This window comes from Carassius gibelio, chromosome A14 (assembly GCF_023724105.1).
Source record: "Carassius gibelio isolate Cgi1373 ecotype wild population from Czech Republic chromosome A14, carGib1.2-hapl.c, whole genome shotgun sequence".
NCBI lineage: Eukaryota > Metazoa > Chordata > Actinopteri > Cypriniformes > Cyprinidae > Carassius > Carassius gibelio.
Window position 1 is genome coordinate 23447157 of NC_068384.1, and position 27717 is coordinate 23474873.

Genomic DNA, 27717 nt, shown 5'->3' on the forward strand with positions numbered 1-27717 from the left:
TAACTGCAGTAAACAGAGGAGGGTAAACACCAGCCACTAACAAACAAACAATAAATAAATAAATGAAATTATACCTGAAACAGCAGCTGAACAGTGAAAAGTTCTGCTAACTGCGTCACATAAAATCTATACAATTATCACACTAAAATTATCTTTAATGCATCACATATATAAATGATGCAGAGAAACTAAAACCATCAAATAATAAAAAATATAATAATAAAACAATAATAATTCAACATAAACTAATTTAAATAAACTTATTTTATTTCATCTAGTAACATAGACAACATTTCCAACTTTAGTTTAGTTTAAGCTGAAGCACAAAAATAACTAAAACTAAATAAATGAAAACTAGACTTTAAAAACAACAATTATACATCTCATAATTTACTTCAAAATACATAATAAAGCACGCAGTATGTATTAAAAAATATGGTTTACAGTTATACATGATACTTTTTATTGATGGAAATCAGTTATTCGTTTCTCATTCATTCATTTATAGCTTTGACATTGCTATGATCATTACTTAAAATAATACAAATAATAATAATAATCAAATAAAAGCACTATTTTCCTATGGGCATGCTGCTGACAGCAGTCTTTGCTCTTGCCTTCATGCTGTGTTATGAGTCACAGCCGTCTGTTTTTAGGTCACAGCGGTTTTCTGGATCATAATTACAGACTCATACTCCAGAATAGGAGGAAATACCAAGGTGAGGAGCAAAAGTTATTATTAACAGCATAACTGTCCTGCTGTATGAAGAGCGGCTGTGTTTCCTGGATCCTCCTTCCAGGCGCTGCTTGATGCACTAAAGGTCTACTATGTTCATTAAACGCTCAGGTTTAATAAGTACACTCACAATTAACAAATCAAAACTCTATCAGAAACCAGATTCCACAAAAATAAATGCAACAGCAACAAGACATTTTTTTTTTGTCCTATTAGACATATTTAAACAAAGAGAAATCCGTGAGATAGGCTTGGCTTCAGCACGCATGACTTAACAGGGCAAGCAGTTTGGACATGCCTTAGGTCTATTGTGTAAAACGGTCTATTTTAGAGACAATATATATTTCAAGTCTTTCTTCATTATGCAGGGTGTGTCTTTATGGAAATGCATGACTTGGTATCATAAAACTGTTGCTCTGGAAAACAACATAATTAGACATTGAGAAAACATGGAGCTGTTGAGCGTAAGAAGAGCATATAAAAAGTTGAAGGGTTATAGTAATGAAGTCTGTTGTTTTGACTCAGCAAACACACGTACATACCTAGACAGTGCAGTCGAGGAAGAGTAATGTAATACTGAGTCACACTGCACTGGAAAGATTCTCAAACCATGATTATTCAGACCTCACCAGCTACTTTTGTACATCTTAGGAAGAAACGTGCTTGTACTGGATGGTTGCTCCCAGACTAAAAGACTCCTTCATCCTCCATCAAGCAAAAAAGTCCAATCACTTCGACACACAAACTGAAGTAACAAGTTGAGTTATATACTAATGGTTATTGAATGTTAAAACAATATTGCATTGAACACTTGTTTTGTCAGCTGTAGCTGTTTTCCAGTAATGAGTGACAGAGAATAGCAGATGCAGACGTCAAGAACAGATTGAGACACCTGTCCTGTGAGTAAACACTATAACCTTTCCTTTACAGAGACTTTCCAGTGCATTCACACACAATAATAATAGACCCTTTCAATGAATTAAAATAACCAAAATAAATATTTAATAAAACATGTTTGTAATTTTGTTTTTGCCTATTTGTAATGTACCAAATGTGCACATTTTCCTAAATACAGATGTATATACTGATTTGTGTTATTTTGTAATTTTCTAGCTAAAAATAGTAAAAAAAAAAAAATTAAATTAAATAAAATTTTAAAAAATGCACACACATTAGAAAAATCCTGCAAGCAAAAACAAAAACAAAACAAACCCAAAAGAACTTCCTCTATCAGCTCAGTAAAGATGTATAAATCACAGCGCACACAGAAATCACTTCCAAACACAACACTGCAGTGAGTTTGTGTGATCTCCAGCACGAACATGAGTATAATCTGTGTGGAGACCTCATTATTGACTGGATTTCTACTGGAATGACTGGAAGATGCAGATCATTTACAACCTGCAGAGGCGTTTGTAACAGTAAGCTTTTTTAATGAACAATGTAAATGTAAATTAAAATAGGTTCTGTTTTGGAAAAGTACACTCAAAAAAATGACTCTTTGAACGAACATAAAAAAATCATGGAAAGGATTTCCACATTATTAATTTGCTTTATTTCAGCATTATGCAATTCTGTTATTCCAATTTAATGTACTTACGTTGGGTTAACTTAATTTATTAAGGTTGATTCAACGTATTTACTATGGGCACAGCTTAATTTAATAGTGTCAGCCCAACTAATTTGCAATGTTTTGGACAATATTTTTAATAATTTAGTTCATTTTACAAAAGAAGTTTAAGTAAACTTAACAAACCTTAGTAGAGTCAACAAACAACAATTGAGTTAATTTTACATTAAAAACTTAATTAATGATGACAAAAATTTTTAACAGTGCCATTTTAGAGTGCCGCTGCTTCATACAACTCATCATATAGACCTTTTTTTAATTACATCAAGCTCATTGACTTAATCTTGGTAATTTATTACTCACATATATCTGTCACCCTCTGCAAGAGAACAACAATTACCCATAATACACTGCAAAATCCTCAGCCAATGAGATGCAAGTCTTTATAGGTTTTATTAATCTTTTACCTTTATGCAACAATAGTATGTTGGCTGAACAAATAATTTTTAAGTAAAGCTGACAATACACACTTTTTTTGTTGAATGAACTAGATTAAATTAAGTTCACATTGTTAAATTAATTTTATTAAGTAATCACAACATGAACGGATTAAGTAAAATTGACAAAAGTGAAAGTACATTTTTTGGAGTGTAGATGTGCAGCGGACGTGATTGTGCAGTGGGTTCTGCTTAACCAATAAATAAATAAATATAAAAATACAGAGAAAACATTTTGCTGCAGGGGAGCAAAGTATGAAGCCTTGCATTGCTGAAGCCCAAGAGTGTATGATAGCAAAACACGCTTCCGCGAGACAGAAGATAACCCCAGATCTAGACAGGTGGAGCTAGGGAGGAGGAGGGCTCTGTAGTGTGGATGAATGTTGTCAACATAATCATTTCTATAACAATTGGTATTTCATTGTTTTTATAGAACATGATATTTGTACCTGGTAAGGTTTTCAGCATTTCTTCTGTTGTAAATGGGTTAACAAGGTTTGGATATGACATAATAACTCATATATACATTAAAATACACAATGATATAAATAGCTTTGGGAAACAGTTGTAAAAATCACCCTAAATATGATAAAAAAAAAAATCCTGTACCATTACATAAAATGTATTTTTTTTCAAAATATAGTTTAAAGCCTATAAAATCAAGTCAAGTCAGCTTTATTTATACTTCATTGACATTACAAACAAATAGTGCAATACACGAATAGTGACACCGTTTTTTATAGTTTAAGCTCTCGAGCACACCATGAACTTCAAATGAAACTGTTAAGAGTTCAACAGCTTGCAGCCAAACTCATAATCCACAAATAGTTTCCACACAGTCCTCCCATTTTTAGAGATTTATTAGACAAAGTAGCATTAATTAAACATGGCTCCCATATCTGCGTTATATCTAATGCCTTTTTGGAAAGCATTTTGTTTGTTTATTCGTTACAATAGTTAATTTTTATGTGGTTTATTCGGGACATACAAACATGCGCACATGAAATAAGACTGACTCTAAAATACAAAGTGTTTGTCTGGTCTGCTTCGTGCCAGAAGTTTGGGGCAGTTCTGGAGCAAGGGTGAAGAGCTGACACACACAATACAGGCATGGTGATCTCAGATGACACAACTCATGCACTTTATAACGACTACCACCATTCCTGTTGTTTTGATGTATTTGTGTGCACAGCTTATATCTGTATTGTGTCAACAACTAGGCCTATATTGCACAAGGAATAAAGTTCTACAGAACAAACCCAGTCTGCTTTATATTGATGCTCCTTAACAGATATTCCTCTGACTTTGTAATTTGCAATCTGGCTGTGCATGCAGTGTTAAAACGAAGCTGGATCCTGATGGGCTGGTTTGGTTTTGTGGTCTTCTCGGAGACTTATAAACTGATGTTGTTTGACCCACCCAGTGAAGCCGTGGGCACATGGCATGGTTTTACAACAATAATGTGCGCAGAGGGACGTCTGTAGACACCGAGACAGAGACGGGGAGGCGAGGGTGTGACTCTGCGCTTCATTCAGACTGAGCTGGACCTGTTTTTATCTTTAATTCATGTCTTTTCATCCCCAGTGGCCTCCGCCCTCGTTAGACAGGTGTCCTGAAGGGGGCGTGTTCACAACAAGACCTGATTTTCAGGATATCAGATGCCCTTAAGTACGCTGGAGTGTGCTGTTTGCTGTGTTGTGTGGGTTTCTCAGTGTACAGTGGGACTGAGGAGTTCTCCAGCTATAGCGGTTTGACTCGACGCTTTTGTACACAAACCTGCTAAAAGCATTTGCACAGTTTTCTCCTTCCTCACAAATGTGCTGGCACGGTGCGCTGCCGTCCCAACAAGCACCAAACAACACTTTTCATCCGCGGCTAAAGGAAGAGATTATGTCATACAGGAAGTGCTCTCCCAAAATGTTACCTTAAAAAGAGGTTTGCTGCACATCTCAACAATGCAGGCAAGAATGTGAACGCCGGCCCGAACCCCGAGGGATGTATTCACACAATATACACCGGCCAGACTTTCTACATTACATCTCTCTCTATATATGCATATTCTTCTTGATTTCTAGTAACATTTTCCGAAATATACTTAAAATTACAATTGAATTCAATTGATGTCCTCTTTAAGATTACGTTGGTTGTAAGAACATATATTTGATCTGTTAGGTTTCCCTCTCTCTATAAAGTAAAAACTTCCCTAAAATGTTATTTATGCATAAAAAAGCAATAAATTATCAATGGAGTTTTAAAATAGCTACTTAAATTATTTAATTTCAGTACTCCAATTTAGACATTATATTAACTTTAAGTAACTTTGCAGCTCTTTTCTTGTAATCTTGACTTCTTTTGCTCTCCACATAACAATATTTGAGTCTTAACGCTGTCAGAAATGTTCTTCTTGTTTTTAATCAGGCTTCTGTGTTTAGGTTCAGTCGTTTTACTGTGATGGCAATGCACGGGTGAAAAACAAGTGAAAGAAATGAACATAAATACACAAGGCTGACAAAAATGCTCATTTTAGAAGAACGGCTTTTGCATCTGAACATTATTCTTGTGATCTCAACCTAACATAAAGCTTCCTCTGTAAAGAAGAAAAATCACAGTCATATATTTCATCATTTCCTACTGTATAGATGGAGGTGTCCAGGTACTCCGGGTCTCTTTATTGTCTGAGATACAGATGAAGAGTGTCAGATGCTAATGTAGAGGTCAATCACTGCCAGACAGCGATTCGCTGGAGGATTGCACGAAGCTTTTGCTGCTTCCAGAAAAACAGCATGCTGTTATGTCATGCACACAGAGAGAAAATTTAGAAGCAAACTAAAATAAAAATAATGCATGCATGGGCTTCCGTAGAAAGCATGTATATTTTGGTGTGTACACATCTGAGCAGTGGTTATTTGTGTGGCGTGTGGAGAGTCCGGGCAGCGTCCCTGTGAGGAACAATGTGTGCCTTCATCTCGGGAAACACTACTGAGAGCACTCAAGGTTTCCTTATATGGAGTTAAACACAACGTCTGGCCTGATTGGCTCCTTAACATCTGAACCAGAACATGCAGATGTTCAGCTCCAAACTACCTGAGAGCACCTGTTAAGACATGAACATCACAACGAGACAGGATTGTTCGAGTTGTGCAATCCCAGTCATTTACTTACACTGATAGACGAGAGAAAAACTGGGAGAGATTGGGGATGTCTTTGAATGCAAGCAAAAGAACTACACAGATTTTCATGATTACTGACATGTAAGTCCATCTCTGTGTTAATGGGTGGTATGGCTTATGCCAGTTATCTTTCCAGACCTATGGAGTTCATCATCCTATTATCATCTGTTTTCTCTTTATGGTGGTTAAACCTAAGCTACTTTACGATGAAAATAAATAAAAAACATCAAAGGAAAAATCTGAAAGGTCTGCTATTTCATGACTCAAGTGTTATTCAATATGGATGTGTTCAGAGAGACAGCACTGCCCTCTACTGGACAGACCATGAAAATACCATTCAAAAATGATTACATCACACGCATTTTTGCAAAGCCATAGAGACTTGCAAAAACGTTGTAGAATCAGGAGATGATCTGAAGTATTATGCATGCTTAATTCTGTGCATGCAATGATTGTTTCATGCATATAGGTGTTTATTTAATTATTATTATTTGTAACTTTGAGACCCTTTGCATCATGGGATCTAGTTTTCACCAGGTCTCAGAGATTGTGCACAAGAGAAGATGATCTAGGAATAATGCAAAGTTAGCAGCTAGCATAATGCAATGTTCCTAACATAGCCATGAACTGATAATTACTGAGTGCACCTGATATTACTGTAGTGCATCAGTGTTTGAAGGGGTGTAACTAATACAGAGCAATCAACAGAAATACAACGCAACAAGCAATCAAGGCACTTTTATTGGCAGAAATCATCACCTGAGGCAGGACTACAGCAAATCCTCCACATTTAGGACACTTTGATTCACCCTGAGCTTTCTTTCCATCACACACTGAACTAGCTCAGAAGCGACACACACACACACAGATTTGACTTTGGACACTCGAGATCAACATTTAAGAGGTAGAATTGAAAACACCTTGCTTGCTTTTGTGCGTCTTTCAAATCTACTCATATAAACCGAACCAAATTCAATATAAAACTGTACATCTGATTAGCTAAAAAAGCTGATTAGCAAGCGAAGCCACAGAGTGTATCTGCTTGGGTTTATCCTCGGTGTAACCCACACCACGTTTCCTGACACTACGCCACTCAGAGAGAGGACACACTTTTCAAAGCTGATCTGTAATATAGAAAAAGAAAGCAAAAAGGCACACACACACACAGGCTCAAGCACAACTTTACCAAATCAAGCTCTCATGTTAAACATTGAGGCACTTTGCTCATTAATATTTGCCACCGTTCCTCCGAGGGCCTTCATTTAACCGAGCAGGAAGCTGCACAAAGAGAAAAGGCATTTACGTCAGTGAATACATTCAATGCAAAAAATAAAGTCATCATTTGAATGAATAAATTCATACTTTAAACTATTTCTATAGACTATAATTCAAACATTTGAGTGCAGTAAGATTTTCTTGTTTTTAAAAGCGGTCTCTTCTCAGCAAGACTGCATTTATTAGAGCAATAATACAGTAAAACCTGTAAAAATGTGAAATATTGATAAACTGTTTTAAACTAATTACTGATTTCAAAGTTGTATTTTCAGAATAATTTGTCCAGTCTTCAGAGTCACATTATTTTTCAGAAATCATTTTGTTTTAAGATTTTGCTGCATACACACACACACACACACACACACACACACACACACACACACATATACATATATATATAATTATTATTTATTTTCTTTTTTTTTGATGGAATTATTTGACAAATAGAAAGTTCAATGAACAGCATTTATTTGAAAAAAAAAAAAAAAAAAATATATATATATATTTTCCTAACATCTTAAATGGCTTTAGTGTCACTTATGATCATTGCTGTTGAATAAAATAATGATAAAAAATAAAGTTAATTCAAATTTTTTTTTTATGAGCTTTTGCATGCTAATGAAAAATATTTATTCACGTTTCTGCACCATGTCTGTCTCAAATAAAATATTTATTATCAATAATCTGTCATTTTGCATTAATATATATATATATATATATATATATATATATATATATACCAGGGTATATACAGCAATCCTTAAGTTAAATTTACTACTTTTTAATACCTTTTTCACTACCTTCAGAATATTTTTTAAAACCATCACAACACTGAATTGCAAGTGTTAATCAGCGACCTTTCTATTATTTACACAGATTTTGACATATATAACATACAAAAAAGAATAGATTTAGAGTAAATAACTTCGTAAATAAAACTTGCTGGCATTCATTGCAAGTTGATGCATTACAAACGGGCATCTTCTATGAACTGTTGCGGATTCAAAAACTGCGCCACGAATTTGCGGCAGTGGTGGTGGAGGTGCAGCCGCGCAGACAGCTGAGATTGGTAGAATTAACTGCTCTCTCCGAGCACGCATTCCATTTTTATGTTTAGTGGATTGCATATGCGACCGAAGTGCGTTAGCTCCCATCCAGTTGACATTGATGTTTTTTTTACACACCGAACAATAAACCTTCCTGTTAGTGTTGTCACGGTACCAAAATTTCAATATTCGGTACCTATAGCCGTGAAAATCCACAGTTCTCTGTACCAATTTCGGTACCAAAGCAAAACACAAAAATATGCTAATTAAAAATTTTTTTACTTTTTACACTAAAAATAAAACCAATGCCATTCTTTATAGTTATTGTGTTTAAAGTTTTTCTACAAGTTATATAATTATGAAAAACAGTAAACAAGTTTCACCCAAATTTAATTTGTCTTTTAATTTATGAAATTTAAACATTTTATTTTTGGTAAATAAAGGGGATTTGCTATTAAAATTAAAACATGGAACAAATATTGTGATTTATTTCTTCAAAAAATAAAGTTTTTTATTTTTTTTCAACAGTAGTAGCAGTATCACATACATTTTACTAAATAATAGTAATATTTCTAGCACAATGCCCTTATAATTTACTTTTAGGCCTAATGAATGCATATTTGTCATTTTAACTGAACTTAAGACTGGTGGTGATGCTTAAGATATTTTTGGTCATTGAGGGTTTCAAATTAATTATTATTAAAAGATAATACTACTACTAATTCTACTATCATACTATTGTATATACAATGCACTATGAATTGATGAGCTGCTGGGTTCATGAATATTAATCACGTTGTCTGCGTTCGGTCAAACTGATTTGCTGAAATCAAAATAGGGACGGTACTAAATCAGCGCCAGCCAATGAAATTGACATTTGCGCATTAGCTCCACCCACTACCAGATAAACCGGTATGTCTTCTGCTTGTTCGAAAATGAATATGAATAATTCTAAAGGAACTCCGTTATTTTGACAGGAGAAGACAACAAAGAATAGTTTACATATAGCGTGTCGATTCAGCGTGGTAAGACTCTCTCTCTCTCTTTGCATGTGTGAGAAACAGCGCTATCAGTAAATCTATTAGAAAACTTGCATTTGCCCATGAAGACGACGATGGTTGTCCAGTCTTTGAAGATATGCCTTGAAGCAAGTCTAAAATAAAACGGAAGCCAGCCACTTCTGTTGAGCGCGCAGTGTTCTGAGATGATGCCGAACGACCACTGAATATGACGTCAGCATCAAACATACGTTGAGACGGAGACGAAAGATCTTTGATTATCTGCCCAGATATGCTAAAGCCCATATTTAAACGAACTAACGCGAACGCAGATAGAATTTCAATCAGAATAGGACACCTGATAGTCTGAAAAAATAATACCTAATTTGGAAAAAAATAATACCTCTGAGACCACATTTAACACTTTTAATGGCCTTAAATTTGACTATTTTGATTTATCACTTTTTAATACTTTTTAAAACCCCGCGGACACCCGTATATATTTTCATCAGCGCTCTCAGACTCACCTGTAAGGATATCCATGATATTTGGCCCTGAAGATGGAGAGCAGCCAGCTGAAGAACAGCACCACCAGCCCGATTCCTGCTACACACATGACTGCAGAGACACAAACAACACTTAAACCTGCTCTGACCGTCAAGCCTTCATGATCTACAGAGACAGCACATTCCACTGCTTACTCTTCCTCTTCCCAACGTCCAGGTCAGAGGTCGCAGCCTCGTGGAGCAGCACCATCCCTAAAGTCACCGCAGCATCTGAAGCAGAGCTCAGGAAGATACACAGAAAACCAGTCAAACAGAACACATGCATGGGTTGAATCACATGTTTGGATGTTAGAAGCTAACACGGAGTGAGAACAGATGCATAAAACATCATTTCAGACTGCAAAGCAACAAAATGATTCTTTTCTACACTCCACTACTGTTCAAAAGTGTGTTCAGGGTGTAACAGAGCAGTGAAGGATACTGAAGAGAAGAACGATGTGAGTCTCTGCCACAAACTGAGCCTGACTGCTGCCGTGGATGTAACTCTGCAAAGAAAGAGATGCAGGGATTTCACTTCTCCATACATCAGCAGAGAACCTGGGGTGTCAGGTCAAGCATTTCAGGGGGTCTTTAAAGTACAAAACCAAACAAACGGAAGGGGTTTACTCACCACTTGGCCACTGTTTGGGTTCTTGTGAGCGTACGGAGGTCCTCGGATGTGGTTCCACATTTGACCAGATGTCATGATCAAAACAAAGCACTAGAGAGAGAGAGAGAGGGGGGGGGGGGAGAGCGCGAGAGAGAGAGAGAGAGAGAGCGAGAGAGAGAGAGAGATGCACTCATGTTAACGACATGATCTGAAGAAATGAGAAATGTTTGCCTGTTAAACTCCCCCGTCAGTCTCTAATGTTTTCACAACAGTTGTTCATGCATTGCTATGCAGCCGCTAACGTGTTTGCCGTTAAACAGACAGTAGATATGAATAAAGAACACGCAAAGACTCTAGATATTGCCTGGATCTCTATTGTATTCAGACAATTCCATTTCCATTCTATTATTCATTTAATTCAAATCAATTCCATTTAACTAGAACACGCTACACATGTTTGCATCATGCCGCGCCAGCTTCTGTGGCTATTTTCACAGTGAGTTATTAAAACAAAGTAGAAACTGAATGGGACAGGTTTGACTTTATTTTGATGATCCCAAGTTGAGCTGTGCTTGCAGACGGTCTCCTGATACTCTAATGTGAGGGAGCAGACCTGCAGGTGCTGCATTACTCATCGCCAACGGAACGTTCAAAATAAAGATACACACCAACATTCTAAAGCTACATTTGAATCCCCTTGACCAACAGAAGAGTGTTATAAAACACAGGTGCCCACCAGAGCAGAGAAAGCCCAGACGTTCTTGTTGAACAGGAACTCCAGGTTGTTGCGGCGCACGTAAGCCAGACTGCCGATGAAGGCCAGCAGCAGACCGAGCATCAGCGGCCCGGCGTAGTTCGGAGGCCTGATGACCCGGATCTGAAGGACACACACACACACAGACAGACAGACAGACAGACAGCATGTAAAGCCTGATGGGAGCTTCAGCTCAGATCCTCAGTGTGTCTGCACTGGACTCACATGCACATCTGTCCGGTCGGCCACCCATCGAGCCAGCTGTTCGGCCGCAAAGCCTCGCACCTGCAGCTCATACGTGTCGGCTCGCTTCGGTTTGCCTTTGGCCGGGAAGTTGATGAATGTCGGAGCCGAGTTCATGTTGAGCTGTCACAGAATGACCATACAATGAGGAATGATGGAAATGATGATGATGATGATGATGATGACGTTTCATGCTTCTTAATATCAACATCAGCCAAAATGCAATGCAATCTATTTTAATTGATGTAATAACAGCTTTCCTTTTAACACCGACCTCACGCAGTCTTTGAGATTGATAGGTTAGTGTTAATCTCCAGGCATCACATTCACATACATATATAAGATAAGGTCAAGTCTTGACACATTATGGAAGCAAACGTCGTTTTTCATGTAGTTTTACCATCTGAAAAACATCTGAGCCTTCATCAAAATCCACCATGGCGAAGAAGATCCTGTTAGTAAATGCATTGGAATAGCGCCAAGAGTTGGCCAGGATCTGGTACTCTTCATCCGCCTGCCTGGAAACACAAGTGAAACACAGAAACATGTTTTATATAAAGCAAATAACGTTTTAGGCTTCAGTGTCAAGCGTGTCATTTCTAACAAATGGAAATACAAAAAGAACTTTTACTAAATAAATAGCGTTCAATATTTCTATTGACTTCAACTTCGTGGTCGGGGATAAATGTTGTATGTTTGCTTTCCAAGTTTCATTCTGTGTCAGATTTTAATAGCTTCACAAACAATGAGGACACGTGTGTGTGTGCTGTGTTCTGACGGTGTGTGTGTGTGTGTGTGAACAGTGTTCTGACGGTGTGTGTGTGTACTGTGTACTGACGGTGTGTGTTGTGTTCTGATGGTGTGTCTGTGTACTGTGTTCTGACGGTGTGTGTGTGTGTGTGTGCTGTGTTCTGACTGTGTGTGTGTGTGTGTGTGTGTGTGTGTGTGAACAGTGTTCTGACGGTGTGTATGTGTAGTGTGTTCTGACAGTGTGTGTGTGTGTGTGTGTGTGTGTGCTGTGTTCTGACGGTGTGTGTGTGTGTGTGTGTGTGTACTGTGTTCTGACGGTGTGTGTACTGTGTTCTGACGGTGTGTGTGTGTGTGTGTATGCTGTGTTCTGACAGTGTGTGTGTGTGTGTGTGTGTGTGTGTGCTGTGTTCTGACGGTGTGTGTGTGTGTGTGTGTGTACTGTGTTCTGACGGTGTGTGTGTGTGTACTGTGTTCTGACGGTGTGTGTGTGTGTGTGTGTGTACTGTGTTCTGACGGTGTGTGTGTTGTGTTCTGATGGTGTGGGTGTACGGTGTCCTGAAGGTGTGTGTTTACTGTGTTCTCAAGTGTGTGTGTGTTGTGTTCTGACGGTGTGTGTGTGTGTGTGTACTGTGTTCTGACGGTGTGTGTGTGTGTGTGTGTACTGTGTTCTGACGGTGTGTGTGTGTGCTGTGTTCTGACGGTGTGTGTGTGTGTGTGCTGTGTGAACGGTGTTCTGACGGTGTGTGTGTTGTGTTCTGATGGTGTGGGTGTACGGTGTCCTGAAGGTGTGTGTTTACTGTGTTCTCAAGTGTGTGTGTGTGTTGTGTTCTGACAGTGTGTGTATACCGTGTTATGATGGTGTGTGTGTACTGTGTTCTTATGGTTTGTGTGTGTGTGCTGTGTTCTGATGGTGTGTGTGTCTGTGTACTGTGTTCTGACAGTGTGTGTGTCTGTGTGTGCGTACCGTGTTCTGACAGTGTGTATGTGTGTACCATGTTCTGACAGTGTGTGTGTGCGTGCTTGTGCTGTGTTCTGACGGTGTGTGTGTTCTCAGGTCTCTCACTTGCAGACTGCACACTGTCTCTGTGGCTGCAGCGCTGTGAACATGATGATAACGGAGTAGTTTCGTGGAGGGGCTCGGATCAGCTTCCTAAACTTCTCTCCATTCAGCCGGATCACGGCACGCTTACTGGTCCACTCCATCATCTGACTGACCTTCTCTGACAGCAGGGTCTGCGCGCGCACACACACACACACACACACACACACACACACACACACACACACACACACACACACATCAACCATTCATTCACATCACACTTTTAGCAATAGGCAATCAGCATATTCATCACCAGTTCAGTCTTTATGCAGTAACCTCACGGTTATGTCCTATATTACATGCATACTAGAATGAACCACACATAGTAGTAATGACAAGTCGGCTGCACAGCAGGAAGCTTGGCTTAATTTGCATACAAGGCCACACACATAACACACAGAGTAAAATAGAGATCAATAATTCATTTTGTGAATTTAATTCATTTCAAGTGATTCATAGATGGACCACAGTATTATTAAATGCAAATATAAATAAATAAAAAATAATTAACGTGTCATTTAATCCCTCGAGACTGTGAGACCGAACGATGAGATAACCTCAATGTATGAGGAATAAAAAAAAATATATATATAAAAAACGATTCAAACCCACTGACCTCCTTCTTTTTCTGTCCATCTGACGGCGTGCCCTGTAAACAAACAGCGAGGAAAACAACTATCAAAAGTTTATAAAACATTTCTGAAGCTGCCACTGCGCTCACGACAGTCCTAGGAACTCCTGGCCGCTTCCTATTGGTGGAGCTCGGCGATGCGGAAGTGTCCGTGGAACGATTGTAAAATAAAAGCCTCAAGCTAGAAGAACAAAACTTTCAAAATAAAAGCCACTGATTTTTTTTTATTTTATTATTATTATCAAAAGCCGATCTTCATTCATGGTTACTTAAAAAATGTACGTGCATTCCCGAAATACAGAACATAGAAAACAATTAAATATATTAAGCAACTAAAGAAATGATGGACATGTCTGTGGAAATAAAAATAACTGTAGAAAACAAGTATACAGAATACGGGGAATATATATCGGTGAATACGGGTGCCCAGCACGATTCACCAACATGTTTAATGTTTTATTGAATATTATGAATAATTTACATACAGTAAAAGCTTGCGAATACAACTGTACAATCAAAAGACACCATTTAAAAATTAAAACAAAGAAAGAAGAATCACGCACGCTTAGGGGTGTCTTTATCTAGTCATTTTTTTGGCTTCAATTGTTTAAAAATGAAATGAAACGAAGATGTTAAATTACTTTAAAATGAAATGAAATGGATCCTATCAAACATCCCGAGATGCACTGATGCATCTGCGCGCTCAACACCTATGCTCAACAACACCCGGTGCATGCGTGCGTGCGCGCTCCCGCTGCTGTGAACGAGCGAGCTAGTGAGGAGGAAGATGGCGGCGCTGATCCTCCCGTCTGACTGGATCAAAAACTGGGACAAATCCGGCAAAAATGAGTTGTGAGTAAGAGTTCAGAATCCGATGGGAAGTGTGGATGAATATAAAGTCATATTTGTGTGGTATCGCAGCGGGTGATTATCGAAATCACAAATAATCTTCTCCTCATTGTGAATGTCCACAGCTAGTGCGCGTTCCAGACCCATGACTTAAAGTTCATCTAAATAACCAATTAAACTGAGGCCTAAGTATACCACTAACTAAATAAACGATATAAAGTATATCGCTTCTGTACGTAGATATGAAAAGCACTAAATCGAGCACTTCGGTGACAATAATTTCCATGAATATAACGTCAGTGTGCTAACAGTTAGCTGGGTTAGCATTAGCATGTGCATTCTTATCAGTGTGTGTTAAATGTATCCTGAGTGGACCTGGAGTATATATTATGGGATGTTAAGAGGGTGTGTGTAGTGTAAGCTGTAGATAACTGCACTGAAGAGTTCAATTTCACTTTAATAAGCGCCCCGGTAGATATTGTTGTCTCTCGAAACATAGCGATCTGACCTGTCTATATAGCATTTATGAGCAGCACAGTCAAAAAAAATAAAAATAAATAATAACCCTACTGAGCTGACGCCGAGTTAGCTGTCTACTTAGGTGGCATCGTAGTAATCCTAGCGTCGAGAGCCTTTGTAGACAGCTTGTGATGCCAATGCCTCCTAAACCTAAAGATCTCCTCATCTAGTGATGTTAGGCGTCTTGTTAGAAAACTTCAGCTTTCTTAAAATCCAGTGAGGGTTTGTCAATGCATCTGACATAATCTTTTTTGTTGTTGTTGTTGCTAATGCATTTATTATCAACTGAAGTTCTCTTTCTAGCTATTCACTTCTCTGTCTTCTCTGTTTCTAGTTTCCAGTTCTTCCAGGACCTTGCGGGGAAACCCAGCAGTGACGAGTTTAAGGGTGAGCTCATTTCCAAATTCTTAGACTCAGGACGTGTGGCGGTGGTTGTGTATATTATTGTTATTTGTGCAAGTAATGCAAAAAGGATAAGTTCACTTCCAGAATAAAGATTTCCTGGGCATTTACTCACCTCCGTGTCATCTTCATGTCTTCAGTCGCAAAGAGAGTAAGGTTTTTGAGGAAAACATTCCATTATTTTTTCTCCACATAATGGACTAAAATGGGGAACGTCGGATTTAGGTTAAAAATGCAGATTCAGTGCAGCTTCAAAGAGCTCTACACGATCCCAAAAAACGATTGGTCATTTTCTAAATGGAGAAACATCCTGGAAGGTTTTCCTCAAAAACCTCTTTGTGAATGAAGACAGAAAGACATGAAGATCTGGGATGACACGGAGGAGAGTAAATGATCAGGAGGTCTTTATTCAGGAAGGGAACTTATCCTTTAAATGTAAATCAAACTTTAAAAGTGCGTAAAAATTTATGAGGTCTTTAAAAAATGGCAGAGATAGAGAAATTTCTTAAGCGAACCAAGTTTATGTTTCCCAACAAAGATAGGAGTTTTTTCATAAATCTGCTCTGTGTGTTGAGAGGGAGTTTGTGAGGTTTTAATGAAAATACATGAATTATAAACCTGATACAATATAAAATACAAACAGAAGCTGGCATGGCATTAAACGCAACCAAACAAACATTGCATTTGTGGATAATAGTAGTTTGGTTGTTAAATGGCTGTGCAAAGTGCTTTAGAAATAAAGTTGGGAATAGTTTGTGATCCATGCCGGACAGAGGCACTTGCGGATGATTTTCAGGTGTTTCACAGATTTACTCGACCCTCAAGTTCACTCCGGGGGTTTCTTCTCCACTTATTTACTGGACTTCAAGAGGAACAGTGGGTGTACAACAAAGAATATGGTTTACGTTAACTTCATAAACAGTCACTGGGGAAATATTAATGCAAGTCTTATTAATATCTCCTAATCGATTCTAACTGCTGCTACTCAGACTATGAAGAGTTATTGTTGCAATTTTAACACAACCAATTGCAACCATCTAGATAACATTGGTGACAGTTATAAGTGACTTGAGTTTACAACCCGTTACAAAAAAGTTTAGAGGTTTATGGATAACACACAAAAGACTGCAAGCACTGGCCTCATGGAGAAAGTGACCATGGGTCATCCTTTTCGGTTCGCCCTAGTGGTTTTCTTGACAGAAGCTGTGCAGGTGTTCTGAGCATGCCTGTAGGAACTGAAATCTGTTATTGAGTGTGTTGTGTGTGTTGTAGATCTGCAGACGGCCCTGTACGAGCTCTGCTGGCATGTGATCCAGGGCAGTCTGAAGGTGGAGGTGGCTGCCAGTCTCCTGACTGATGTAATGGTGAGTGCTCACCCCGTCTCATAACATTCAACCCAAAATGCTTTATTGACTGAAGTTTCATAGACGTTCAGTTGTTATCCTTTCAAATTTTATGCCATATTGTAGGGTACAATACCCATATTGTTCCTCGAGTACAAAAAATGATGAAGCCTCTTTTAGGGGCCGTTCACATATCACGCCTAAAAACACGCCCCTGAGGCGTCTGCCTTTGCTAAGCAACCATGACGTGCCCTCTCCATGAAGACGTGGAAATTTGAGCAAAGGATAAATGGATTTGCAGCTCTAAAAATCGCTCGCAGTAGGCTAGCACTGCTACTAAATTTATTTCCAAATGGCAATCCATATACAGCTACGAACAAGTTTTCAACGTTGTTATGGGAAAGGATGAAGCTGATTGGTTAGTTCTTGTCACATGACCCGCGGTGCGCTTGCGGCTCTCTGAGAAGTTGAGATGTTTTTAACTCGATGCGGTGCGGACACGCCTGGAAAAAACGGGCGCGACGCACTGCGTGCGTGTCGCGACCGTGTCGCTTCCATTATGAGCGCGAATGCCGCGCGCCTACATTGGAAATAACGAACCTGCACACGCAAAAGAGGCGATATGTGAATGGCCCCTTAATTTATTTGAAATCTCACGTCAGGTTCTTGCGCAACCAGAAAGCGGAAGGAGACACAAGTGTTGCGTCCAAAAACGCATACTGCAAGGAGTCAGCAGTATTTTGATTTGAGGGTGCGGGCATGTGTCCATTGCAAGACAGAGCTGGCCTACCACAACTAGGGGCCTATGATTTCCGCGATGCAGAAAACGCGGAGGGAATCGTGGAATCCATTCATTAAAGTGGAATTTACAGGTTAACGTGGAATGGCAAGGAATTTGCGTCAATATAATTAAGCAATAACACATTTTATCAATTACTCAATTAATCGATCGAATTTTTGGTAGAATACTCGATTACTAAAATATTCGATAGCTACAGCCCTACCATATTGTATGTAATTTTGTATTCACCTCCTAAATTTCTACACCACTTGTGCGGTCACAATTCTACAGGGGTCAAATGTATGCTTTTTGTATAACGTGAGACATTTTTTTGGATGACGTTAAACTTTGTTTTTAGAATTGTACATGGGCTAAGCTAAATACATCATTATTTCTGAGAACCTGTATACACATACTTAACTGTAAACAACGAAATGACAAAACAGAAAGCTATACAAAGCTATTATGTGACATTTTAGCTATTGAGATACATGTGATTCTTCAGTGCTGCATATTCTGGGCTCATGTGACATTTTGAAACTCGAAGTCTCCCCTATTTGTTGTAGCAACTATAAATCTGTGTTACTGTATGATCCACATTAGATCATGAGGTCACAAGGGTCTGGAGTAGGGATATAGTGGTATCAAATGTTCATGTTGTGATTAATTACTAATGCTTTTATCACGGTATTCAGTATTATCACGATATTAAAACTTAGTTTGGTCATAATACAGTATGAGTTTAATAACTTCTTATAACAAAAATTACTATGCAATGCAGAAAAATATATTAAGTTAAGTTTTACATGATTAAAGTGCAAAAGAACTATAAAGTTCAATAGGTATCACTTTACAATAAGACACTTATTATTTAACCTTAATGCATTAACATTCACAAAGAGCTATCATAGCAAATCCACAAATCCAAACAGCTATTTAAATGTTTTAGAAAGGAGCAGCTGCTTTATTTATGGGGTTTCCAGGGTAAAGACTGCAGCTGAGTGAATGCGCTTTCATTCAGCGTCTCTCACGTGTTCCTCATGTGCTTGTTCACGTCAGAGCCATACGCTCTTTCAAGCAGCATACAGTGCTGTTGTGTATTTTGACCAGCTGATGGGAAAACTATTCTTAAAATGCATCCCAAATTCTGAATAATCTGTGATGTATAATTCACGGTATTTAGAAGTGCCCACGATAACAATATCGTGCATATTCATTATCATGATCTATCGCATTACCGAATACAATTGGAGTGACATTGTGAAATACATGACAGGAGTTTTTGGGGAACTATCGCTTCTCAGCAGGACACAGAAGAGGACATTTACTCAAATTTCAACCACTCTTTGTAGATAAAAGCGATTTTTCTGGTTACAGGGAAAAATGACACTTTGCTGCATGTGAGAAATCCTCCGACCACAATGACCTTGACCTAGACACAGATTTGTATTAGTGATGCTTCATCATGCTGATCAGAACAAACTCCAGTCTAAAGGTTTAAACCAAATGTGACACAGTGCGGTGTCCTCCGTCCCACTAAAGTGATGTAGAAGGACGGCAGGCTTTCATCGATCACAAGCGGTCACAGAAAGCACGTTTTCTGGATGTCGACTGCTTTGGTTTTAGTTTTTTGCTTTCTAGTCTGAACTTTCATGAGTGGCTTTGAATGCACACACAAAGGGAAGTCCTCTGAAGTGAAGAAAACAACCATTGTGAAGTTCTGCTAGGACTATTTCATCCCAGCACCCTCCCAAACTCTGTCCTGCTGAGATGTGAAGCTTGCTGTCCCGCGTGTATCTCAATGAGGTTTCCTTTAAACATTTAAATCAGACGTTACGCCTGTTCTTTCACCGCTGTAGCTGTGTTTGATCTGTGAGGCGCGGACACAGATAGCTTTGTGACATCTCATCTCATCTCAGCCAGATGAAACTATCTTCTAAACCCAGCTGAAGTGTAGCAGTGATAGATCTGCTGGCCTACACCATGTGCTGTGAACTGGAGACGTTGAAATTGATGTGAACATTTGAATCTAAAGCAAGTGCGTCTGTCTTTCAGGAGCTGCGGGATGATATGCCTTCTGTTTTAGCTGATGTTTTCTGTATATTAGGTAAGTCTGGCCATATGTTTCTACATGCTAATGCTAACTGAAGAAGAGCCGGGGTGTGTGTATGAAAGACAGTTCTGTTATACTTGCATGAGTGAACATGTTTATTAAACTACCGTCATGTGTCCACGTAGATCGCCGTTCTGACGGATGCTCGCATTATTCAGCTTCTTCTACTGAAGCTCCATCTACACCTCCATCTCTTCTTTGCATTTATTTTTAAGTGCAGTTTTATCATGATAATGTATTTCCGTCTTGAACATTTCTATTGTTATACTTTAAAATGGTTATAATAATATAACCATAATAATAATAAGTGCCATTGGGCCTAACTGCTACACAGAGTTTGAGCTAAGAAAATAATTTAACTAACTAATTTTTCTTTTATTCCCCTTAAAACTAATTTTCGGCCCTTATTGTACAGATAGAAGTTAGAAATGTCAGTGTCATAAATACTAGACATTTTACCATGGCAGTTGTTTTTACTTTAATAAAACATCTTTAGTAAACAAAAACTCCATAATTCAATTAGTGAGTTTCGGAAATGACATCTAATCTAAAACCTTTATGCATTTGCATGCTATTATAAAGATGAAGTCAATCCATCAGATCCTCAGTGACATCTGTGTAAAATTGAGTATGGCGTCTACCCTAATGAAGATCGATTGGATTCATTTCTTATAACAAAGCTTATTTAACAGACTCAAAAAAAAAAAAAGCGTGCTGTGACCGTCAATGAAAATAGCAGTAGATGCACATAACGCATCAAGAGTTAATTTACTGGTCATGTAGATCTTCCTGTAATAACTCCCACGACGTGCATGTGTTGTTGTTGATTTTGCAGATATTGAGACGGGCTGTTTGGAGGAGAAACACAAGCGAGATCATTTTACCCAGCTGGTTGGAGCCTGTCTGGTGAGTGGAGTTGTGTTCATGACCACTGTGTGGCAGTGATGCACTGAGACCTGTCGCCCATCTCTCCAGCACACACTGCGCTTCATGACGTGCCTTTTTTATGCATGCATACTGACTCTGAAGATTAGCTGCATTAGAGTATTGAGTGGCCCCAATTCTGTCCTCTAGTGAAAAATTAAATGGTGGTCACAAAGGGCTGCTCTCCTCCTCTGAACGAACCTCCAGCGCTGAAACGCATCGAAAGCAGCTGAGCTAGGCCTCAAACCGGAGCAGGTTTCCCCTCTTTGTTGTGTCAGGACACGACGTGTATGTGATGCAGTCGAGGTGACTCATCAAGACCTGCTCTGCTCCTGCTCTCTTCTCATTTAATCCACCGTACGGCTGATTAGTATGCAAATGTGTGCTTGTTATGCAGTGTTATTAGTGTCTTATGTAAGTGTGGCTGAAGGCCGTCGAGGTTGGATGTGGGCAGTGCTGCGCCGATGGACGCAGAGAGATTATTCTGCGGATCTTATCCTCCTGATAGAGCTTCCACAGCTGTGTTGGTGAAGAGCGTCTAATTAAAGGCACGGTTGTCTGTGGATTTCAGATCTGTGTTCCTGACGGTATGCTGAAGGAGAGATTGGATCCGGAAACGCTGGAGTCTCTGGGGCTGATCAAACAGGCTCAGCAGTTCAACCAGAAGATTGTCAAAATCAAGACCAAACTATTGTAAGTCACGCTTCCTGCTGGTCTCAGCACCTTAAATAGGCTCGAATGCATCTTTCTTGTAAATACAGGTCTTGGAAACTATATTGGTGCCTAACTAGACAGCATTCGTTCTTAAACTAGTGTGTGGCTTGAGCGTCGCAGTCTGAAAACTGAACGTGCTGCCTATCAAGGTTGTGTTTTTAGGCAGCAAAGCACCTCAGTCCTCTCGATCTAGTGAGAGAGTATTGCTTCATGCCTAGATGAGAGGTGTGCTAGCTTTACAGAGAAGGCCATGTAGACTGTACAGTGCCATGTTTTCCAGAATTATTTCAATATTTTTTAAAATGTTCAATAGTGCGATTCCTGGTGGAAAACCTCCAATAATTATAATAATAACTTTTAATAATCAATACAATTCTTTCTATTTTTTTTCTGTTGTAAAAAAGATGCAAATAACAAACAGTAGAAAACCAAGTCAACACTGGTTAGTGTATTAATTAGGTGTAAACCGATTCTTATTAAAGCTACTGAAGTTATTCAGCTAGGAGCAGTTAGTCTTTCGGTGTTTGGTTCACATTATTGACAGACCGCGGCAGGTTTATCGTGTTATACCTAATGCACGGATCCAAAGTGATCTGATATCTTTCTGTTAACGGTTTATGTTCACTTATGACATAACCGACCAGGTTTACGCTAAGAACACTTGACAAGACTGAGATCTGGTGGTAAATGTGGTGCGCTGCGAAACGGAGCTGAATGCTTTCTGAGAGGCTCTTTCTGAAAAATATCAATATTCGATAGCTTTTAAAAAAAAAAGAAAAAAGTTGAAGGTTAATTTGATCAATATCTAATTTAATTTCACTTCTGAAAAAAGTATTTTCTTATCAACTGAAACGCTCTGAGATCCCTCAGGGAAGATGATAATCTTGTTGTTCTTATTTCTGAAATGTAATAATCTGTCCACAAAGATGTTGTGAATGTGAATCATTCTGAAGCAAGCAGTGCGGCGGACCTCATACTTCAATAAATGACAAACAAATCGATATTTAAAATCAGTATCTGACAACACCATAACCTATAGATGCTGCAGTTTCAGAAAACCTTGGTGTTTTTAATGGCTTGCGTTAAAGCAAGTTGAAGTGCAGAGTTTGACCTCTGAACTGCTTGGTGAGGTGAGTTCAGATGACAGTGGGTCACAGTCACAGCTTGAGTTCATGTGACACCGGACGTCAGCGTGTTATTCTGAATCTATTAAATGTCCACAGCCTCATTTTGCTGTAAATGAAAGGCATGGCGCTGAACTCCCTTGATGATGATTAATTGCACGCTGTAGTGTAGGTCGCTCTTAATGAGTTTGATCAAGATAGCGGAGCACTCTCTCTCCTCTCGTAGCACAGCTCTTTACGTGCATCCAACAGGATCTGATCTTGTCTTCTAAAATGCTGAGGGTTTGCGTTATCCTCACACTCCTGTGTGTGACCAGCAGACCTCAGCTCTGATCAACTTCATTATTTTCAGATGACTGCATGACGTCTTTCCGTCTTTCACTCCGTAGTTACAAACAGCAGAAGTTCAATTTGTTGCGTGAGGAGAATGAAGGCTACGCTAAGCTGATCACGGAGCTTGGGCAGGATCTGTCGGGGAATCTCACCAGCCACCTCGTCCTGGAGAACATCAAGTCATTAATAGGTACAGTATGTGCTCGTGCGCTGAGATCCTGAAATACTGCTGCACGGGTCCAGATGTGACGTGATGATTACAGAGCCTCTTAAATAGAGAGCCTCGGTTATGTATGTATGTGAACTTATTTCATATATAACTAACAATGAAATGTATAGTTATTTAAATATACATAATATTCTAACTTAAAGGGGCAGTACACCCTAAAATGAAAATTCCGTCATTTAATTCCGTTCAAATTTATTTGTGTATTGCTTTTCACAATACACGTTGTTTCAAAGCAGCTTTACAGTAAATGCATGTCTACATTACAAAGCAGAAGTGAATGTGTCCAAGTAATGTTCATTTCACTAATGAACAGTTCAAGGTAATAGAATCATACAGTAAGCTAACATGAAGTAATTTTAAGCTGAAGCTCATTAAAGTCAATATTATTAGGGTGATCATAATGATTACTCTCCCTCATGTTATTCAAACCTGTATGAAGTTCCTTCTGCTGAACACCTATTTTGAAGAAAGCTGAAAGCCAAACAGTTGCTGGTAGCCATTGACTTCCATGGTATTTTTTTTCCATACTGTGGAAGTCAATGGGGACCAGCAGCTGTAAACTCGTAAAGCTTTGCAACAACTTGAGTAAATGTTAATTTTAATTTTTAGGGCAACTATGCACTTAACCGAAATGCTAAAAAACATCCAATGGAGTTCAACCTGAAATACAGTTTAATTGTTCCCCTCTTTCTTTTTCTTTGTACTTTTTAGTTGAAATGTACATAAACTGATTTTGTTTTAACTCTGCAATTGAGCCGTTCATATTTTTTGTGCAGTGTTTAGCCTGTATGTTTGTCCTTTTTAATGTCTGTCGTGTCTGTTTTCCAATCAAATATCTGTGCCATACATTGCAAAGAATATACATTTGTTAGTTTTTTCTTAATTTATAATAAAGCAGCATGTAGTTATTAAACTACAATAATTCTAAACTGATATAAATAACAGTATGAGTATTGGATTGGTTGTTAATGGATGCAGTATCTGTATCAGACAAAAAAAGTGATATCTAGCCATCCTTAATAAAAACTAAAATAATGGTATACAGTACACATGGTGGAGCAGCAGGGCAAATGATGAACCGCTCACACTTTCCCCGGGTCACTGGACCGTCTCTGTTCAGCTCTGATAATGACTGGCACAGCGGCCCAAACAAACATTTATGATCACGTGTGCAGACAGCTGATGCCGCCCGTGTTCTGTCCTCAGGATGTTTCAATCTGGACCCAAACCGTGTGCTGGACATCATCCTAGAGGTGTACGAGTGCCGCTGGGAGCAGGATGAGTTCTTCATCCCTCTGATCAAGTCCTACATGTGCGAGCACCAGACCCTCTGCCACATGCTGGGCTTCAAGTTCAAGTTCCACCAGGTACGGTCCATCACACAGCTGTGTTTGTGGCTTCCTTTACATAAAATCATTTTTCTTCGAATGATCGAAAGTAGGAGGAATCCACTCTGATCCAAATACTTAATAGGGATGGGAAATGCTATGAACATTATATTGTGCATCTGGGCTTGTTTGCCCTGCTCTTGGATGAGATCCATGCCTGTAATGTTCATCTGGTGTTATGTGTGTGTGTTTTCACAGGAGCCTAACGGAGAAACGCCATCATCTCTGTACCACATCGCTGCAGCTCTTCTTCAACACAATCTCATCGCTCTTGAAGACCTCTACGTTCATGTAAGTGGAAGAGTCCTAGTGTCACAACCCTCTACATTGCGAGTAAACCACTCACATAAGTGACTAAATCTTCACTCTGGGTCGGTCGTTAGTTCAGTTAATACATTCTTAGATTTTACTCCCCATTGTGTGATTTGGAGGGTAAGTATAACTTTAGCACAGATACATTTTCACCTGAGTGCTTCAGAGTTTTGCTCTCCAAGCGATCTGTACTGTTTAATTCACCACGCTGAATCGATACGCTACGATATACGATACTTTGAGTTCATTTAAAATTCTTCAGCTTTTAAGAATAAGCAGATGACATGCCGGTTTCTCCGGTCGTAGGCGGAGCTAATGGGCAAAAGGCAGTCTCATTGGCTGGTGCTTATGTATTACCATCCCTGTTTTGATTTCAGCCAATCAGTTTGAGCGAACACTGACAACGTGATTAATATTCATAAATCCAGCAGGTCATCAATCCTTAGTGCGTTTTATATTGATAGCATAATAGTAGACTTTTGATAAATAAGCATTATTTAATAATAGAACTTTAGTGATTAGAAGTAAACTGGTAAACTAAAGTGCTTAAGATATTGTTGACCACTCAGGGCCACTATAATGCTTGATTGACTCATTAAGAAGCTACAATTTAAAAAGCTGTGTCATTTTACAAAGATAAGCTGATTTATATATGTGTGCGTATGTATATATATGTAATATATTAGGGATGCACAAATTCGATAATGGCTTTAAATGTAAATATCGGCATCGACCCGATATGAATAATTATGCCGATATGTCTTGCCGTTAAGAGGAATACGTTAACTCGGCTCAGGGTGTGCTAGTAATTAATCACGTCAGCAGTGTGGCTCATGAAGCAAAGTTTTGTCTGAATGATGATTGACTGTTTTGGATCGCTGCATTTAATCTGTGAAAGCACATACTTTTTTATGTTTTTTGTAGTTATTTTCAAAGCTTCAATGTATTGTAAAAAAAAAAAAAACAATTCATTGTTTAATTATAACAAATAAGTTATGGTTAAAAATGTACAAAATTACAAATATTATGCTAATGTTTTCTGCCCAGGAGAGACTTGGTGTTGCTTCCAAACAAAAGGAAATATATCGGTATCGATATCGGGCAAAATTAGTTGAAAAATATCGGCATATCGAATATTGCCAAAAATCTAATATGGTGCATCCATGTGTGCATGTGTAAAATAATATCATTCTGGTGAGTACACTAATAACAATTTCTGTTAGGATCAGTTTTTTTTAATCAGCAGCCCTGTCTGGATGCATTAATTTACAAGTTCTTATCAGCTACTGCAGTAGTCAATTTTCAGAAGAAATCTGTTCTAATTTTCTTTTTTTCTTTAAGCATGAACTCACTTAAGTTTTAAATGCTCACTATACCATTCCTTAAAACAGAGTGTAAACCCAACTAGAGAGTGTAGTTATCTTCCTTGACTAGCAGGGGTTTTCTCCAGAGTGCAGAACAGCGATGGCAGTGATAACTGCATTAACTGCAGGTCTTTATATACTTTGCCATAAAAACACTCTTGGCTGAATACGTTTAGTAGATTTAAAGGGATATTTCACTCTAAACTGAAAATTTACAGGCCATCCAAGATTTAGGTGGCTGTTTTTCTAATGTAGAACATAAAAGGTGGATTGAAACGATGCAAATCAGTCGCTCAAGAGTCAGAAAAACATCTACAGGCATCAAAAAATTAATACCCGTGGCTCATGAACGTATATTGAGATCTTATGAAAGGACTTTTTGTTTCACACACTTTTTCATTCTGGGAGAAACCGCTTGTTCATATTGTGCAATATAGCAGTGTCTTCATTTTTATCAGATAACGTCCTTATGAACAGAACAAGCAGTAAATATCATCCTTTTAAGTGTTTAAAATGTAATTCTGCTTATTAGAATTGCAGGTGTTCTTTGACTTCATTTACACACGGTGTTAAATGTGTTATTGTGGAGGAATATTTGCAGTTGAAGTGGGTCCTACATGCATCTGGAGCGTCATGCTCATAATCGAGCAGCTCAGAGCATAATGCCAGCTTAATGCCGAGAATGCAGTCACAAAACCTGCAACAAATGCACAATATGCGGTTTAATACTCAGGTTAAATGTGCTTGTGAGAATCTTAAGTAAGCTACACGTGACAAGTGTAATGAGACCTGGACAAAACTGAGCTTGTTCTTGGTGCTTGCTCCTTTGATGCCGATGGATATGGAGAAACTTAAAAGTAGTGTTTATTTCGTTGATGAAAACTAACAAAAAAGTATTATAGAGAAAAGACGACACTGACATCATTAAACACTAGTTGTGGATGTATCAACATGCAATATGGTTGATGAAAAAGGTAAATAATAAAAATTCTAAAGTTTTCTTTAACAAAAAGATGAGTATATATAATAATATAGTTTGCAGTTGCCAGATGTCAAGTTTATATCTCCCATCAGTTAAATTTTTTTTTTTTGCCTTGTTTAATTTTATTTTTGCAACCTGGAAACCATAAGCTTGTGCTGAAGTTTACTGCTCTCCGTTGAGATTTTGCTGAATGGACGTGTAGTCCAGCCGGTGTGTGTTCGTTCACATGGTTGTTTTCACGGTTTCTGCATAAATCTGCCATCAGTCAGTGATGCACATTGGTCTCAATTATATTGTTTGCTATTGAGGTCTCTGAATAAATGCACTTATGCAACTTCTGTGCAGCAGTACGAAGTCGTATTGTTGTTGTTGTAAAAGAAAGACATGGATATACTGACAGGAATGGGAACAGG

The 27717-nt window shown here is 38.5% G+C and overlaps 2 protein-coding genes across 5 annotated transcripts in view; one reads left to right on the top strand and one right to left on the bottom strand.

Annotated features, from left to right (window-relative positions):
• Window positions 1–6696: 6696 nt before the first annotated feature.
• LOC128026888 (magnesium transporter protein 1) lies at window positions 6697–14073 on the bottom strand. The gene is made up of 10 exons (XM_052614154.1): window positions 13913–14073; window positions 13258–13427; window positions 11845–11962; window positions 11427–11567; window positions 11184–11324; window positions 10469–10558; window positions 10280–10343; window positions 9994–10068; window positions 9820–9910; window positions 6697–7251 (listed from the first exon to the last, which is right to left on the bottom strand). The coding sequence occupies exons 1-10, from the start codon at window positions 13991–13993 to the stop codon at window positions 7236–7238; spliced, it is 987 nt and encodes a 328-aa protein (XP_052470114.1). The 5' UTR covers window positions 13994–14073; the 3' UTR covers window positions 6697–7235.
• Window positions 14074–14605: 532 nt separating this feature from the next.
• Window positions 14606–27717, top strand: part of LOC128026858 (THO complex subunit 2) — a 53373-nt gene continuing 40261 nt past the window's right edge. For 2 of the 4 annotated variants that reach the window (XM_052614100.1, XM_052614101.1), the window contains exons 1-9: window positions 14616–14779; window positions 15630–15682; window positions 16970–17061; window positions 19877–19928; window positions 20770–20840; window positions 21430–21551; window positions 23086–23219; window positions 24465–24625; window positions 24845–24937. In XM_052614100.1, the coding sequence (XP_052470060.1) occupies window positions 14715–14779; window positions 15630–15682; window positions 16970–17061; window positions 19877–19928; window positions 20770–20840; window positions 21430–21551; window positions 23086–23219; window positions 24465–24625; window positions 24845–24937 (843 nt within the window). In that variant the 5' untranslated portion in view covers window positions 14616–14714. Of the gene's footprint in view, window positions 14780–15629; window positions 15683–16969; window positions 17062–19876; window positions 19929–20769; window positions 20841–21429; window positions 21552–23085; window positions 23220–24464; window positions 24626–24844; window positions 24938–27717 lie in introns of all 4 variants that reach the window. The other 2 variants (XM_052614098.1, XM_052614099.1) reach the window with 2 other exon arrangements.